The sequence below is a fragment of the Oreochromis niloticus genome, linkage group LG1, assembly GCF_001858045.2.
Source record: "Oreochromis niloticus isolate F11D_XX linkage group LG1, O_niloticus_UMD_NMBU, whole genome shotgun sequence".
Taxonomy (NCBI): Eukaryota; Metazoa; Chordata; class Actinopteri; order Cichliformes; family Cichlidae; genus Oreochromis; species Oreochromis niloticus.
This window is the reverse complement of record NC_031965.2, coordinates 18,978,610-18,994,806: the sequence shown is the minus strand read 5'-3', so window position 1 is coordinate 18,994,806 and position 16,197 is coordinate 18,978,610. Positions and strand designations below refer to the sequence as shown.

General features: G+C 42.6%; 1 protein-coding gene across 12 annotated transcripts in view; it reads left to right on the top strand.

The window, feature by feature from the left end:
- tjp1a (tight junction protein 1a) overlaps positions 1-16,197 on the top strand; it is a 105,099-nt gene that overhangs the window by 86,285 nt on the left and 2,617 nt on the right. For 5 of the 12 annotated variants that reach the window (XM_025906014.1, XM_025906023.1, XM_025906027.1 and 2 more), the window contains 17 exons: positions 61-280; positions 687-871; positions 1,235-1,330; positions 2,115-2,141; positions 4,269-4,351; positions 4,693-4,903; positions 5,486-5,586; positions 5,669-6,019; positions 6,979-7,227; positions 8,452-9,270; positions 9,397-9,479; positions 9,595-9,774; positions 9,939-10,045; positions 10,161-10,420; positions 10,751-10,905; positions 10,991-11,211; positions 12,727-12,870. In XM_025906014.1, the coding sequence (XP_025761799.1) occupies positions 61-280; positions 687-871; positions 1,235-1,330; positions 2,115-2,141; positions 4,269-4,351; positions 4,693-4,903; positions 5,486-5,586; positions 5,669-6,019; positions 6,979-7,227; positions 8,452-9,270; positions 9,397-9,479; positions 9,595-9,774; positions 9,939-10,045; positions 10,161-10,420; positions 10,751-10,905; positions 10,991-11,211; positions 12,727-12,870 (3,492 nt within the window). The remainder of the gene's footprint in view (positions 1-60; positions 281-686; positions 872-1,234; positions 1,331-2,114; positions 2,142-4,268; positions 4,352-4,692; positions 4,904-5,485; positions 5,587-5,668; positions 6,020-6,978; positions 7,228-8,451; positions 9,271-9,396; positions 9,480-9,594; positions 9,775-9,938; positions 10,046-10,160; positions 10,421-10,750; positions 10,906-10,990; positions 11,212-12,726; positions 12,871-16,197) is intronic. The other 7 variants (XM_025906015.1, XM_025906018.1, XM_025906016.1 and 4 more) reach the window with 7 other exon arrangements.

The following is a 16,197-nucleotide window of genomic DNA, read 5'->3' as shown; positions in this document are numbered from 1 at the left end:
AAACATGAAAGATTGTACATCAAAACTAATCCTCTCTGTTATTATCTGCTTTGGCTTCAGTGTATCGAAGGATAGTGGAATCAGACGTGGGTGACTCCTTCTACATTCGAACGCATTTTGAATATGAAAAAGAGTCACCGTATGGGCTGAGCTTTAACAAGGGAGAGGTTTTCCGTGTGGTAGACACACTCTATAATGGCAAATTAGGCTCCTGGCTCGCTATCCGTATCGGCAAGAACCACCAGGAAGTGGAAAGAGGCATAATCCCCAACAAGAATAGGTAAAAGATGTTTGATGGCATACACATTAGTACCTGTACAGTTTGTTCTGGCATTTGATGAGTGGGCTAACAATGCAGGTAGAGGAAATAAAGCAATATAAATCTGAAGAAGTAATTTTATGATCTACTGATTAAATTATCATACCAGCCCCACCACTGATGACCTGGGCCTGCCGACTTGTTCAGCTTAACTCAGATGGTTGGTTAGCTGTACAAACAGGGCTTTTAATGACACAGACAACAGTCACCTTAACTACTAATCCATAAAGACCATCATAACTGGATAACCAGTTAGCATTCAGTGCTCTACTATGTTGTTGCAGTTACAGTGGGAGTATGTTACCGTGACTTTTCTCTCCTGTCAGTGTAAAGTGTGACACTTTTACACCTTTTCTTCCCTGTCCAGAGCCGAGCAGCTATCCAGTGTGCAGTACACCCTTCCTAAAACGCCTGGGGGCGACAGAGCTGACTTCTGGAGGTTCAGAGGGCTGCGGAGTTCCAAGAGGAATTTGCGGAAAAGCAGGGAGGACCTGTCGGCCCAGCCTGTTCAGACCAAGTTCCCTGCCTATGAGAGGGTGGTGCTGAGGGAAGGTAAGAGCACAGAAGCCAAAGGCAGTTACAGCAATAAAATGGGAGGCTTTCATACTTATTATGCTTTCTTCTATACTTACTGTAGGACTAAGACATTTTTAGGTTTGTGAGGTAGTGCTAACTAGGATTTGCTTTGTAAACATTGAAAAATACATGTACACAAAACAAAGGTAGGCTTTTGTGTATAAGCAAAGCTTGGATAGTTCGGTGTGTACCAGTTATCTCAGTGCACTAACGGTGTAGCTTCACTTTTCTCCTCCATCTGTGTGAATCTGTGTGGTTTTACATCAAAATGCATTGAACACGTCTACAAGAACTGTCATGTAATATTTGTAACACACATGCTATGTTGTTCTGATACAGCTGGGTTCCTGAGGCCTGTGGTTATCTTTGGGCCGATTGCAGACGTGGCCCGAGAGAAACTGGCCAGGGAGGTGCCCGAAGTGTTTGAGCTAGCCAGTAAGTAACAAAGTACCCTCATGTCTAATGTCTCATGTTTCTCTGTCCGTTTTATTGAGACCGTGTTCACCCATCACACACGCTAAAGCTGAAAGCTGCTTAAATCTCAGCATGCAGTTCTCACAGGAATGATTAGTAGCGAGTAGATGTTAAAGTCACTGTTATGTCCTTATTATATATGCGACATCTTTAAAAATCCACACTGCTTATTTATATAAATAAGGTCCTTATTAAGGACATATAAAAATTTTGTTTATGATAACATGTTTTTAGCCCATCTGTGTTTTAATTTAATTGATTTAACATAATGATCAGAAGTTGGGGATTAAAATAGTCGTTATTCACAGGGCACAGTTTGGATTTCTTTACAAAACATTTGCCCAGTGAATTTGTTTTTTACTAGATGACCTCCTCCTCCTATTACTACCTACTTCCTGTTCTTTTAATAGGCCTGTTAGTCAGGTTTGTCAAGCTGTGTTTATTTCCCCTGTCACTCTTTCAGTCTTCCATTTCCTCTGTTTATCTTTCACTCTTTGATACTCCAAGCAGAGCTAAACACTCGTCATCCACCTCCTCTCACTTGTAGAAATTTCGAGCATCTTTTAATGTGCGGTTTTCATTTTAATACTCAGTGTTGAAATTCAATTACCTGAAGTGCAGAGCCGCACATGCACCAGTGTACCCAAACACACATTCAGTAGACCCATCCACACAAAGTGTTTCCAGTCGTTGATGTTAATTTGCACAACTCAGTGATGTTTGTGTAACTGTATTTTCTTTTCAGAAACACATCAGCAACAAGGAGGGGAAAGTATGTGACTTGGTGCATCAAGTTTTGTTCCTTTTATTTAATTGAGTGAATGGCAGATAATCTATAAACTAGTGTTTGGTGGCTAGTTCCCTATTCTGTAGATGTTTAAAGAGCTATTGCCTGGTTTATGCATATTAGGGAATAGCACTTTATTTAATTTTCTTTTGTCATCACATTTGGGAGTAACTCTCCTATTATTACATTTCGGTCAGTGACGCACAATCTTGCAAAACTTGACACATGAGACTCGAGACAAAAGAAATATTATATTGTACTGACTCGCAGCTTTGTAGTGCATGTCTCTGTTTAATTAAAACGTGGAGAATCAACTTTTTGCTGTTATAGAGTCTGCACAATTGACATCTCTGATCCTGTGTGTCATCGTGATAGCTTCTCTTGTCCTAAGTTGCAGAAGAGATTAGCACGTGCTAATGAATGACAAACGGCGTGCTTCCTGCGCACAACAACATTTTTGTTCGAATTAAATCGAGTGCTATTCTCCGTCTAAATGCAGGTTTCATGTTGAATGACAACAGCAAGGCTGCATGACGAGCCGTGCAGTTTAACATGCAGTGGAGACTGAGCTGGTATTTGAAAAAACACATTGACCACCTCAATACTGATAATAATCATAGTAACGATAACCATAACAGTATTGATGATCGTAAAAGGTATGAATGAAGATCAGGATTTACTTGACTAAGAGCACAGACTTATATTTGTACTTTTATGTCTTTCATCACCTACTTTTTGCCCATTAATTACACCACAGTTAATGTTTAAAACTACAAATATGGAGGCTCATGAACACAGAATCAAAGTGGATCTACTATGCTTGTTTCCAGCTACATATTTCTTTTTCTTGGACTCCAAAAAAGTAGCTCTGCATGATTCACAGTTCCTTCTTTATTACATGGCGTGTCTTGGTGGAGCCCCTCAGTTCATCATCAGTCAGAGCTGTGTGCCTGAAATGGCCATGTCCGTGAGAGGATGTCCTCTCTCACTGACATACAGAAACAAGAGTATTAAAAAAGAACTGGATTATTTAGAGCAGTCTTTTTTTTCAGGTACAAAGACTCTTGTTGACTATGGGCAAAAAGCAGAATTGGTGTCTTTTAAGTGGAAGTGCCAATTCAGAAAACTGCTCAAGTTTTAAGGTTTATTTTTAGGCCGTTTTCTTTATTATTGGATTCAAGTAAGTGGACGATCGAAAGCAGGAACATGTAAAATACTGTCATAACTTACTGCTGGTGCAAAGAAGGTTTTCAATACATTTGTGGTTCTTTTGACAGCTAGTGTCTTGTTTCTGTGCATGCGCCCATCGCAGATTTAATAACAGATTTATTAAGTGACTGAAAATGGATAGATGTCTCACTTACTGGCCTTTTTAGAATGGCAGAAAAAGAACTATTGATTTTAGCATTTACTTTTTAACACCGCTGCATATGCTTGAACCTGTGCATGAATGGCTATGTTTATTTGCCCTTTAATAAAACCCTTTTGATAGTTACGGCCAATGATTGCAGAGCTTAGATGCTACTAGATGGGGCCCTATGATGTGTTTGAGTCCTTGCTATCTATTGAGCCTCCTGTGGTGAGATGACTGCCCTCTTCTGAGCCTTTCTATGCATTTCTAGGCAGGAAGCAATTGCTTGTCTTTGTTTAAATTATAAACCTCTCTTCACATCCTTGCTTAAATCCCCTAGGCTTACAATGGCACCTCAGTCTCATTAATCCCAAATGACCCTCCTGCTATTGTATGTGCTTATTTAATGTCAGTGTTCCTCACGTAACACATTTCCTGCACCATGTTTTAAACTGCTATATGCACTTGCACACACACATTTTAACGCTGGATTTCATTCCCTGAACCTCCCCAAAAATCCGTAATGACCGTTGCATGAGTTGGCTGCTGTCCTCATTTTGTGTTTTATTACGTAGCTGTTTGTATAAACGTACACTTGTCCTCTCCTGTGCGAAGATCATCATTCTGTATTTAACTGCTCTATTTATGGGAGTCGACAACTGCACGCTACAAAGATGTCTAATTGGGCACAGCCTGTGTTTCTTGTTGTCGGTCTCTTTTGTTGACGTGATGCAGTGACTCTGTCCATTTGTCTTCCAAAGAGAGTGAACCCAGGGATGCAGGAACAGACCAGAAGAGCTCTGGCATCATCCGCCTGCACACCATTAAGCAGATCATTGATCGAGTGAGTTGAAATGAAATATACACATGTACTGATTTGAAATTATGGAGGATTATGGATAGAAAATGTCTTTGTGGCCCATTTGTTTTGGTGATTTTTAAAAACATTGAAAGGAAAGCCAAGAACATGCGCAGCTCACTGCTGCCATCTGGTGTTCACTCAAGGAAACTATACATCACCCAAAGTAATGTGCTAAACTCAAGATTGCCTGTATGTGAATAGCGGCAAAGATTACCATGTGGTTCACAAAATTCTACTTTATGGAGACTCGGTCCTTGTTAAATGGCAAATAATCACATTTATAAAGCGTGTTTTTTGTTTTTATTTCTTGTCTGTACCTGAAGGACAAGCATGCAGTGCTGGATATAACCCCGAATGCAGTGGACCGACTGAACTACGCTCAGTGGTATCCAATTGTGGTGTTTCTCAACCCGGACACCAAGCAGGGCATCAAGAACATGAGGACACGGCTCTGCCCCGAGTCTAGGAAGAGCGCGAGAAAGCTTTATGATCGAGCCCTCAAGTTAAGAAAGAACAACCACCACCTCTTCACCAGTGAGTCCAGTGGAAGGAATAAAAGGGTTCATCCACAGGGCGGGAGGGGTGGAGGGTTTAAGTGGGAGATTTCACAGGGAGCGAAGACGAATTTCACACAGTTGACAAGTGAGCGCTACAGTGCCGGCTGCTGTCGCAGCAGCGCACTTGTTGTGCCTGACCCTGTTCTGTTAAAGTCCTCACGAGTGTGCCCCCAGGCCTCTTTCTCAGCGTGCAGTCTCCCTGTCAAAGGATGTGCTCTAACCATGTTTGAGGAGCATCTGTTGAAGATAAACCGAGCGGGCCGAGAGAGCATTGCCATCAGCTTCCATTCAGGCTTAAACACACATTCTTCTCATAAATCATCTTTCTTAACATTATCGTGCAACTGTGCCCCTTTTAAAATCAGGATGTTTATCTGGTTATCGATCTGTAACAGCATACATACTGGGTCACCAGTGGAGAAAATGACTGTCATTTAGTTTTTAGTCCAGAGTCATATTGCTCCAGCGTGCAAAACTTAATTTCTAGAAATAAGTGGTACAAATGTTTTTTTGTTTTATTGTGAGTTTCATTTTTGCCCTTCCCTCTTTCTGCCTTCAGCAACCATTAACTTGAACAACATGAACGATGGTTGGTTTGGAGCACTGAAAGAAATCATCCATCAGCAGCAGAACCAGCTGGTGTGGGTTTCAGAGGGCAAGGTAAGACACGCGCACACATACACAATATTAATGATATTTCTCTTATCTCAGTCCCCTTCTCATTGTATTCTTTATTTCACAGGCTGATGGAGTTGGCGACGATGACCTGGACATCCACGACGACCGCCTTTCCTACCTGTCGGCGCCAGGCAGTGAGTATTCCATGTACAGCACCGACAGCCGCCACACCTCCGATTACGAGGACACGGACACAGAGGGAGGAGCCTACACCGACCAGGAGCTGGATGAAACGCTGAACGATGACGTGGGTCCACCCACGGAGCCTGCCATCACGCGGTCCTCTGAGCCTGTCCGTGAGGACCCGCCTGTCATCCAAGAGCCCCCTGGCTATGTCAGCTACCCGCACACAGTGCAGCCGGACCCCCTGAACCGCATCGACCCGGCTGGTTTCAAGGCACCAGCGCCGCAGCAGGTAGCGTTTCTGAGACCTGTACGTCTCCCCTGTTGTCTGGAGGACGCGGTGTGCGTTAGAAGGGTTTTCTGGAGGCGCTATTGAAGTCACTTTTTTGTATTTGCAGTTAATCTATTAACTGTTATAAAACAATATCAACGGGAAAGTGAAAACTTTTGTGGTCAGGTATTTATCATAATACATATATATAATATATATATATATATATATACAACTATAAAGAAATATATATCTTTATTTATTATAGTATTTATTTACCTATTTGCCTCTATGTGTGTGTTTGACTGATGTTTGTGGGCGTGTGTTTTTTTTTTAATTTTGAAGAGGAGAAGACTTCATACCTTTATTATTACTCTTGCACTCTGTATTACCACAAGCTGTCTTATTAGTGTGACTATTCCTAATGTCACCGAGAGAGGAAAAAAGAACCAAAAAAACCCCACTTCTGTCTGTCTAAGTGTCTGTATCAGTATTCACCTATGTGCACTTCCTGCCTTTGTTCTACCTATGATTGGGACTGTGACAATATGACACCAGAAAGTATTATGTGCATGTTGGAAATGCCAGTGTTAATCCAGTGTACCTGTGAAATGTATTTATCACTACTCTATTGGTAGTTGTGATATTACAGTCTAAGCATTTGTCGTCTCATGATGTGTTAATGAACATGAAAAGGGAGAAAACAACTTACTGTATTGTAACCATAGAATTAAACTCGAGTTAGTATCACCTAACCTTGAAAACTTGTCCTGCTGCTAATTCCTAACCCTCACTTGCTATTGGTTGATCTGTAGCTACTGTTAAATGCGGCGGCGAGTGATAGGCTGTTTGTATCAATGTAAACTGTAGGGGTAAACAAAGAGCAGACCACTGTAGGGGGGGCTGAGAAGGTAGAAACACTTGTACTTCACCACAGTGTGTCAGCGCATGTTATTAAACATTTCTGAACCACTTCACAGAAAGCAGAGGCCGCTGCTGTCCCTAGCATCTCCCAGCAGCCTGAGCCCAAGGCTGAGACAATGCCCCCTGCTGTCGACGTTACTGTAAAAACTGTAGGGGCTCTGAGCTCTGAGTCTCCTGCACCTCCCTACAGCCAGTCAAGCCCCATCCCAGAGGCTGGCTCACTTAGGAGGCCCGCACCTGAGGTAGCACCTCAGAGCATCTCGCCAGAACCTCTACAGTCTGGACTGGGCAGTTCAGAACCAAAGGTATCCATCTGATCGTCACTGGATGCTCCGTGACCTGGCCCGGCTCGGCTCGGCTCAGCTCGGTCTGACCTGGCTGAACTTCTGTGCTGCTGCTACTGCTGCCTGTCCTCCTATCTTCCTCTTGCTGCCACGCTTCTCTCTTTCCTTCTGCCCTGCATGTCTGCTGACCACAGTGCTGCCCAGAAGAGACAGATATGTGTGTGTGTGTGTGTGTGTGTGTGTGTGTGGGGTGGGGGTGCAAATGTGTGTGTGCAGATGCTGGTAAACAACAGTGGGCTTGAAGGGTGATGGCTGCGCTGATAGGCCTACATGTAGAAGAGCAGTGGATATCCTGCAGCTCTGACTGTTGCTTATTCTTTGCATGGCTGAAGTGCGTTTGCCTCTGTTAACCAATAGCAGCAGATCTCTTTGGGCTGTGTTTATCAGTGCAGACTGAATGGATTGTTTCTTTGTAAAAGTAGCCATTCATTTTCCTGCAGTTTTATCTTCCTCCTGTCCCGCATGTAGCTACGGGGACAAAACATTTGGCCATGATAACCTTTAACAGAAACAGTGTTTAGATGTGGATGGAGAATTAATGGTTACTTCTTAAATATCAGGGTTTTTAAATGTGCTTCTGTAAAAGGAGTATGTGCTTCGGTCCTTAAATACTGTACGTTTATGTTGTTTTGCGACTGCACCAAGACAGTGGGTGACATTTTTTTCGTTCCCGTTTGTTTACCACAGATCGGCGCGTCATGCCTGAAGCAACCAGAAATTATTTTTATAATTAGTGGAAGGCGTTTTAATAGCGCAGTTTTACGCGCTTAATTTTGTAATTTTATTCTAATTCTTTTAGTAAAGGCGAGACAAATGAATCCCATTGTTTTGTTGCATATTTCAAAAACTTTATTCTTTTTTTATTTAAACTCTGTTTAGTTTGGAGTTTCTGTGGTACATTGTGATTTTTTTTGGATTTTTTTTTTAAGCTGGAGTTTTTGGCTGTGCTGCAATTTCTGTTAAATCTAATATATTATCTGACTAGTAACCCCTCCCTCTCAGTTTCTCTATTTCAGGTCTTTCCCTTCTCGTTTCGTCTTCTGCAATTCATTTTGCAGATTTGTTTTTTCTTTAGTCTGCGTGTGTCCAGTTTTCCATATCACATAATTCACATCTTTGCAGTATATGTTAGTGGAACCTGTGAGGTTGTTAACCTCCTTTCTTTGTTGTGTATTTCTTCGGTAGATGTTTCAGAAGGATCCGTACAGCACAGACAACATAGGCAGAGGTGGTCACGGCATGAAGCCTGTGACGTACAACCCTCAGCAGGGGTATCACCCCGACGAGCAGCCATACAGAGATTACGATCACCCACCCAGCCGGTATGACATCAGCAGCAGTGGTGTCGGCGGTGGCTACCAGGAGCCAAAGTACCGTAACTATGAGAGCTATGAGAACAGCGTGCCTCACTACGACCAGCAACCGTGGAACCCCTACAACCAGCCGTTCTCCACTGCCAACACCCAGGCCTACGATCCCCGTCCTCCTTACGGTGAGGGCCCCGACTCTCATTACACCCCTCCCCTGCGCTACGACGAGCCGCCACCTCAGCAGGGATTTGACGGACGGCCTCGCTACGGCAAACCGACAGTTTCAGCACCTGTCCGTTACGATGATCTTCCGCCTCCCCCTCAGCCGTCTGAATTGCACTATGACCCAAATTCTCACCTGAGCACATACCCCTCAGCTGCCCGCTCACCAGAACCCGCTGCCCAGCGACCCGCCTATAACCAGGGACCAGCATCGCAGCAGAAAGGTTACAAACCTCAGCAGTACGATCCTGCTCCTGTGAACTCTGAATCCAGCCCCAGCCTTCATAAAGTCGAGACGCCCTCACCTTCACCTGCTGATGTTCCAAAAGCTGCACCTGCAAGAGATGAGCAGCAGGAGGAGGATCCAGCCATGCGGCCTCAGTCAGTACTGACGAGGGTCAAAATGTTTGAGAACAAACGCTCTGTGTCCATGGACCGAGCCAGAGATGCCGGGGATTCATTTGGGAATAAGGTAAACTGGCATGATACAAGTTTACAATTCTTCAAGTTACTTTCAACTTTTAGGAAATTAGCAGCTTAGAAGAAGAAAACATTCGTTTTATCCCGCTGATAAATTTCATTGCTTCTCCTGCTTCAGGCAGCCGATTTGCCCTTGAAAGCTGGTGGAGTAATCCCTAAAGCAAATTCTCTGAGCAACCTGGATCAAGAGAAGACCTTTAGGTAAGCCTATAGTTGCTGTTCAAAATGTCTCACAGTTTAATTTTGGCTCTGTATTGTAAACTCCTTTTCATCTTCTGCCATGTGTTTTACCTTCTCGACTGTGTTGTTACACCAGCAGAGGGCCAGAGCCTCAGAAGCCTCAGTCCAAGGGATCCGATGACATCGTGCGCTCCAACCATTATGACCCTGATGAGGATGAGGACTACTACAGGAAACAGTTGTCTTACTTTGACAGACTGCAGACTGGCTCCAATAAACCCCAACCACAAGCACAGTCCAGCCACAGCTTCCCCAGGTGATTCTCACTTTCCCTATTATTTCCATATTTGTGTAAAACAAGTGAGATTTTTTTTTTTTTTCTCCATTATACACATTTTGGATATTCAAGTGTCTTTCTTTTCTTTTCCTTAATGTTTTTTATATTTCTATCTAACTTATGCTTTTGATTTTGTGATGTAGGATGGACTCTGTGGAGAAACCAAGCCCACTGGAGAAAAAATATGAACCAGTTCCCCAAGTGACACCAGCTGTGCCACCGGCCACGCTGCCCAAGCCCTCACCTGATGGTAAAATTGACTGTAGTCAGGATTTTTATCTCATATAAGATCATGATCAAAGGAGAAATACACTTGTGTACTGTACTGTAGAGCTCTTTGACTGATGTGCGTTGCTCTTCCACAGCCAAACCTCCTGCTCGAGAGGACACGGTCCAGACCAACTTTCTTCCTCACAAGAGCTTCCCTGAGAAGTCTCCAGTCAATGGCACCAGTGAACAGCCTCCAAAGACGGTCACTAGCACCGGGGGTTTGCCCACATCCACCTACAACCGCTTTGCGCCCAAGCCCTACACCTCCTCTGCCAAGCCTTTTTCGCGCAAGTTCGACAGTCCTAAATTCAACCACAACCTCCTGTCCAATGACAAGCCTGAGAGTGCTCCCAAGGTAAACCGATTTTGGCCCGAGGTCTCACAGAGTCAAATATATGATGGTGCAAGGGAGGTTGCAAGCTTTAAAATCAATGTGTGTTTGAATCAAAGTCAAATAACCGGATGGCGCTCTTAATGTAACCTCGGCTGTCAGCCTTCGTGTCACATTAAAATCACGAACAGGGTAATGCAGTTTTTAAAACATAAAGAAAAGTCTCCAGTTTTTTAAAATCTTTTCAATATATTGACCAACAGGTTTTTCTGAAATGTTGGTGGTGTATGCTGACATTACTAAAATGCTTAAATGAATAAAGTGTCTCATTTAAACCTCTTGCATCTGTAACAGGGACGGAGCTCGAGTCCGGTAAAGCCTCAGGTACCCCCACAGCCCCAGAACGCAGACCAAGACAGTGGCCTGGACACTTTCACACGCACAACGGACCCCCGATCCAAATACCAGCAGAACAACGTAAACGCCGTGCCCAAGGCCATCCCTGTGAGGTAGGAAGCTATGTCTGAGTAGATTTAAAGGTAAAGGTTTATTATTAAATATAACAGTGTGACACTAAAGGCGTTTGTCTCCCAGCCCCAGTGCCCTAGAGGATGATGAAGATGAAGACGAAGGTCACACTGTGGTGGCAACAGCTCGTGGCATCTTCAACTCTAACGGTGGCGTTCTGAGCTCCATCGAGACAGGTGTCAGCATCATTATCCCACAGGGTGCCATCCCCGACGGCGTGGAGCAAGAGATTTACTTCAAGGTCTGTCGAGACAACAGCATCCTGCCGCCACTCGACAAGGAGAAAGGTAAGATGTTAAAAAAATGGAGGAAGAAAGAAAACAGGGTTTGTTTTTGTTCTTCTGCTGTCCATATGTACGGCCATATATCCATCTTACTGATCAATGCCATAACAAAAGGAGTGATTCTGAGTATCCTCTGAAAGAACAGTCTGTTCTGTCTCTCCCTGATGAGGCTGTTATGAGTCCAGTCCAGTTTGTTATTGAATTGAATGTTAAGGTAGTTTCTTTATTTCCCCCCCGATGATGAAAAAAATGAAGAGGTGAAACTTTCATTCCTCTGGAGTCTATCACAGCTTTTTGAGCTTAAGATGATCCTATTCCACCATGTAATGAAGCTCTAGATCAGTCCTTGTAACACAGTAATTCACTATAACCACACAAATCAATAGATACCTTAGTTTTATTAAATTGCCTCAAGGTCTTCACTCCATTATTTATATGAATCTGGACAGAAATGGATGTAAGCTGTGCAGGTTGACTGGATGGTAGAGGCAGACTTTATATTCTTAGATCAGTGTGACCATTATGTGGAAATATGTGACAGCGTAGAATGGTTCACTTTTAGTGATGCACATTCAGAGAATCTGAAACTGCAGCTGCTTTTAGGTTTACAGTGAGACTTCACTCAGCAGGCAGCTGTTTTTAGTGAACCATTTCTAAACACACTATCTGCTCAGCATCAAACTGCTGGCAGACGGTGACTTGGTGGTGAACATACAGAAGAATTCAGCAGCTAAGCAGACAGATAATTCCCTCAGGAGCTGGTAGAGAATAATCAGAGCCAAATATTGTAATCAGTTTTGTTTTAAAAAGCAGTGATGCTGGTGCTGTTACAGTAGCAAATGAAGTTGGAATAAAACATGTTATTAGAACTAGTATACTATAAAAACCACCATTTTCTGCCGATGCTACATGTGAAAAAGGAAGACTGCTGAAAATGTCTACAGCTGGTTCTCCTGCTGTCACAAAGATTTTTATCCCTTTGTTGCAGCCATTATGATCCACATTGTTAGAGTCTTACCAATTTATTGGCAGGTCGATATTATTGGTGACTATTTTGTCGATCTATCAGTATTGGCATTTAGTTAAAAGTAAAGAAGAGACAGGAGAAACCCCCTTCAACCATGTTATGAGTGCTGATTGTGCACAGTTTGTCCACCAGATGGCACTCAGCAGCTTTCCCGTTTGGATCGCCACAAATGCAGCATTCAGCTGATTGGCCAGGATCATTAATAGACTCTGATTCTGTATTTGATGCTGTTGCTTGGGTGTTGCATTGATTGAATGGATTGAATGGTGGATGAAACGCGTAAATGAGAATTTATTAGATCAGTTTCATCTCAAAACAAAATGATGATTCAATGAATTGTTGTATTATATAGATTGTCATGAAACCCAATCCAAATAATCTCATGTGCCTAGAAGTGAAAAGCCAACGAAAGCTTTAGGCTAAAAGGACATTTTATACCCGTGTGGGTTTGTAACAGAATGTTTAACCCTGCTGTGTGTTTGTATTTGCAGGAGAGACTCTGCTCAGCCCTCTGGTGATGTGTGGACCTCACGGCCTAAAGTTCCTGAAGCCTGTGGAGCTACGCTTACCTCACTGTGCGTCAATGACCCCTGATGGTTGGTCTTTTGCTCTAAAATCCTCCGACTCCTCGTCGGGTATGCTGTGCTCTCTCTGTTCTTCCGGGGTCGTTTGGGCTGGCTGTGTGACAAACTGAGGGTTTTGGGGTCACTGTTTTTAATCAGCTTTTACCCCTAGTTTTGATTCTTCTCTTTATCAAACATCCAACTCTCAAAGAGAATCAACCAGATGATGTATGACACGATGTTTGAGAATCAATGTAGGGGGGAAAATCTGCCTTATTTCATAATTCTGGCTTCAAGTCGATTCATTTTCATTATTTTTACTGACTAACCCACAGTCTCTTACACTGTGCCACTGGTTTATTCATTTCACATGCTGAAACTTCAGCATTTCCCTCTTGCTTCCCTTCAATCATCGTAACAACCTCCTCATTTTTTCTTTTCCATTTAACATGCATGCACTGGATTCTTGGCCGTACTATAATTGAACTTCATCAGGTGTAATTACTCTGTAATGCATGCTTCTGTGCTCAGATTCATATTTTTCACATAGCCACCCAATCCTGACCTGAAGAACAAACAGCTTTCACAGATCTTCTGGAAACTGGGACGCTGTCATAAACGATAATTTCTGTCATAAACGATAATTTCTGTCATTATCCTGCATAAAAATCAAAAAAACCACACAGAGACATGTTGCTATGATGTCAGGCTGTAGCTTTCTAAATTTAGCTTTCATTTTTCAAAGTGTTCCTATTTGAAGGCAGCTTTCAGGTGGTGAGAAATTGAGTTTTCATGCTAAGAATTCTTCCAGATTTACTTCAGAGTCCGGTTGTTGAAATGGATCAGGGAAAAGAGAGGAAAGCAGAAGGATGCAAATACACTCACAGCTCTAAATTGGCTGCAGGAGGAGAGGTAGCAGCATCCATCCTACAGACTGTCAGAGTTCAGCACTCTTATCAGTTTATAGCTAGTGTCACTCTGCTACATAGCTCCAATAAATTTGGCTACAATTACAAGTTAAACATATGCAGACTGCAGAGTTAGAGGGCCTGCGGTGTGACGCAGGACTTAGTTTAGTTCAAATATGTCGCTGCAGGTCCTTATCTTTTTGTATTTGAGTTATATAAAGCAGGATATACACTACAGTGTCAAAAGTACAAGTAAAACCACAAAGAAGATTATTTCTGAATACAGAATTCTATATTTATACTGTACTGTAGACAAATAAAAACAAACCACTTCAAACTGGTTTTCATTTAATCTATAACGTAACTGAGCAAAGTAACCAAGAAAGACCCAAAGTTCGAACCCAGGTTAAAGCTCTGCATACAAAGGAAAATAAGAGCTGAACACATATGAGGGAAGCAGCTAAATTAGCCTTTTCTTCATACTGTCCTTCCCATATCCCATCTTCAAAACCAGTGGTCATTTTGGCAGTGGTCAGGATTAGCTGTTAATTAGCCTCATTTTAAGGATGAGACATGGAAGGCTGAATGAGATGTCAGCTCACTCTGTTGTCCTGCTGAATTGTGGGCGGATTATCGGGCTGCGTCGTAATCCTCTTATTGTAAAGCAAGGCCACTCTCCGGCCTCCTCCTGTACCCTTCTGTGGTTTTCTTCGCACTTTGCTTTGTGCTTCTCTCTTTTTTTCTTTTTCATTTTTTTCACCCATTTGCAAGTCTCTGCTTCTTGTTGCGTCCTCCTTTATCTCTGCTCTGTTTAAATACTTACATTACAGCCAGTGTGATGCAGTTTTGCTCTGTAGGAGAATTTGTTTGTTGTTTCTAATAAAAAGCAGAAGTCTGGCATCATAGTATATTTGAAGGGTTGATCCCATCAGTGACCGGAGAGTGAGATGAAGCTACGATGCTGTACTTTGATAAGTAACTGTTTTCTTTGTAGCTTATGCCCCGTACAAACAAAACAGACCTCCTTTCACACATTTTAGGATACACCTGTAGTGCATTTGTTAATATATGTTTATTAAGGATACAGTGAGGGTGAAATGACTGATTAACAGAAACTTAATCGACTGTTTTGACAGGGGTTTTTTTGTCATCTGTAAGTAAAATGTCAGATTTCTGCTCTCGGGTGTCATTTTCAGTTGATATTTTCTATTTTATGGAATTTAAAGCTGATTTTTTTAACTGCTTTATCATACAAACACCGCCACAGAATAGCTTCTGACAACTGGATATGAGATTTGTGACTTGCACATTGGAAGAAAGTTGGTGGCTATTCTTGTAAGGTCACATACTGGCATCAAAGGAAGGAGGCGAAAGCCTGGAACTCATAACTCAAATGCAGTTTTTTATTTGAAGTTTTAAAGGTCGGCATTTTGGCTCTCTGCCTTCCGTAGGATAAAATTTAATGTATTGCAATTATCATGAACATCAAGAATTACTTGCAGACAGACTTTATTAGTGTCTAGGCTACAGGCGCTCTGTGAAGCGCGTGTGAAAGAACATGGCGATGACTGAAGGACAGAATTGAAAGCTTGTTTTGTGCTTATGTCGAGCACATAAGCAGTCAGCTCGAGTGCAGAGCTGACAAGCGGCCAACGAGTTCATCGAAATGAATGTTTTTGTGTTCTGTTTGGACTAAAAAGGAAAGAAAAATGTTGGTGAGGCGTGTTAACAGCTCTCAGAAAAAAGGCAAACAGGTGTAGACTCTGCACACATAAGCTCTACACCTGAGCCTCAGTCGGTGCTGTTATTCAGAGCACTTTACACACAGCTGCTTGAACTATAGCTCGCACGTCTGTGACAGTAAGCGGCCATGTAAGTGCTGGACTGACCACTGGGAATTAGTTGCATCCCGCTATACCTTCAGAGCCACAGCCTGCCCACAGTAAACAAAACTTTCAATTAAGGCTTTCATCTGAGTTATAAGTGGAGCTTTTAATTTACCCGAGCAGAAGACGTGGTTATCTTCGCTTTAATCTCTTCCCTGGTGCTGAGTCTTTAGATTAAGCCCTCCCCTTCTTCTATACAAAATATGTGATTTTACTCATTTCTGCTTCTTTTGGATGTAAGACCATCACTGTGGAGATTAATGTGCAGTTTGACACTAGAAAGCTGTTTTCACATCATCGTGGAAAGCTCCACGGTGCTCACCTGAAACCTCATTTCTACTATGTGACATGACAGCTAAACTTGGCACAAAAAGTACGGAAATTCGTGTTTGATCGATTATTTCTTTGTTGTAATGATGCTTCTTGGCATTGAATTTTATACCGTTGGAAAGCCTGTTTATTTTCTCTTGATTAGTGCCACATTTGAAAGGAAAATGTGGGTTGAGCAGCAGAGTTGAGTGTCTGGGTTGCCAGATCTTCTCTGCCGATGCCAAACAGCCTATTCTGTGACCAACACAACCACAACTTGGTGACCAGCATGAGGA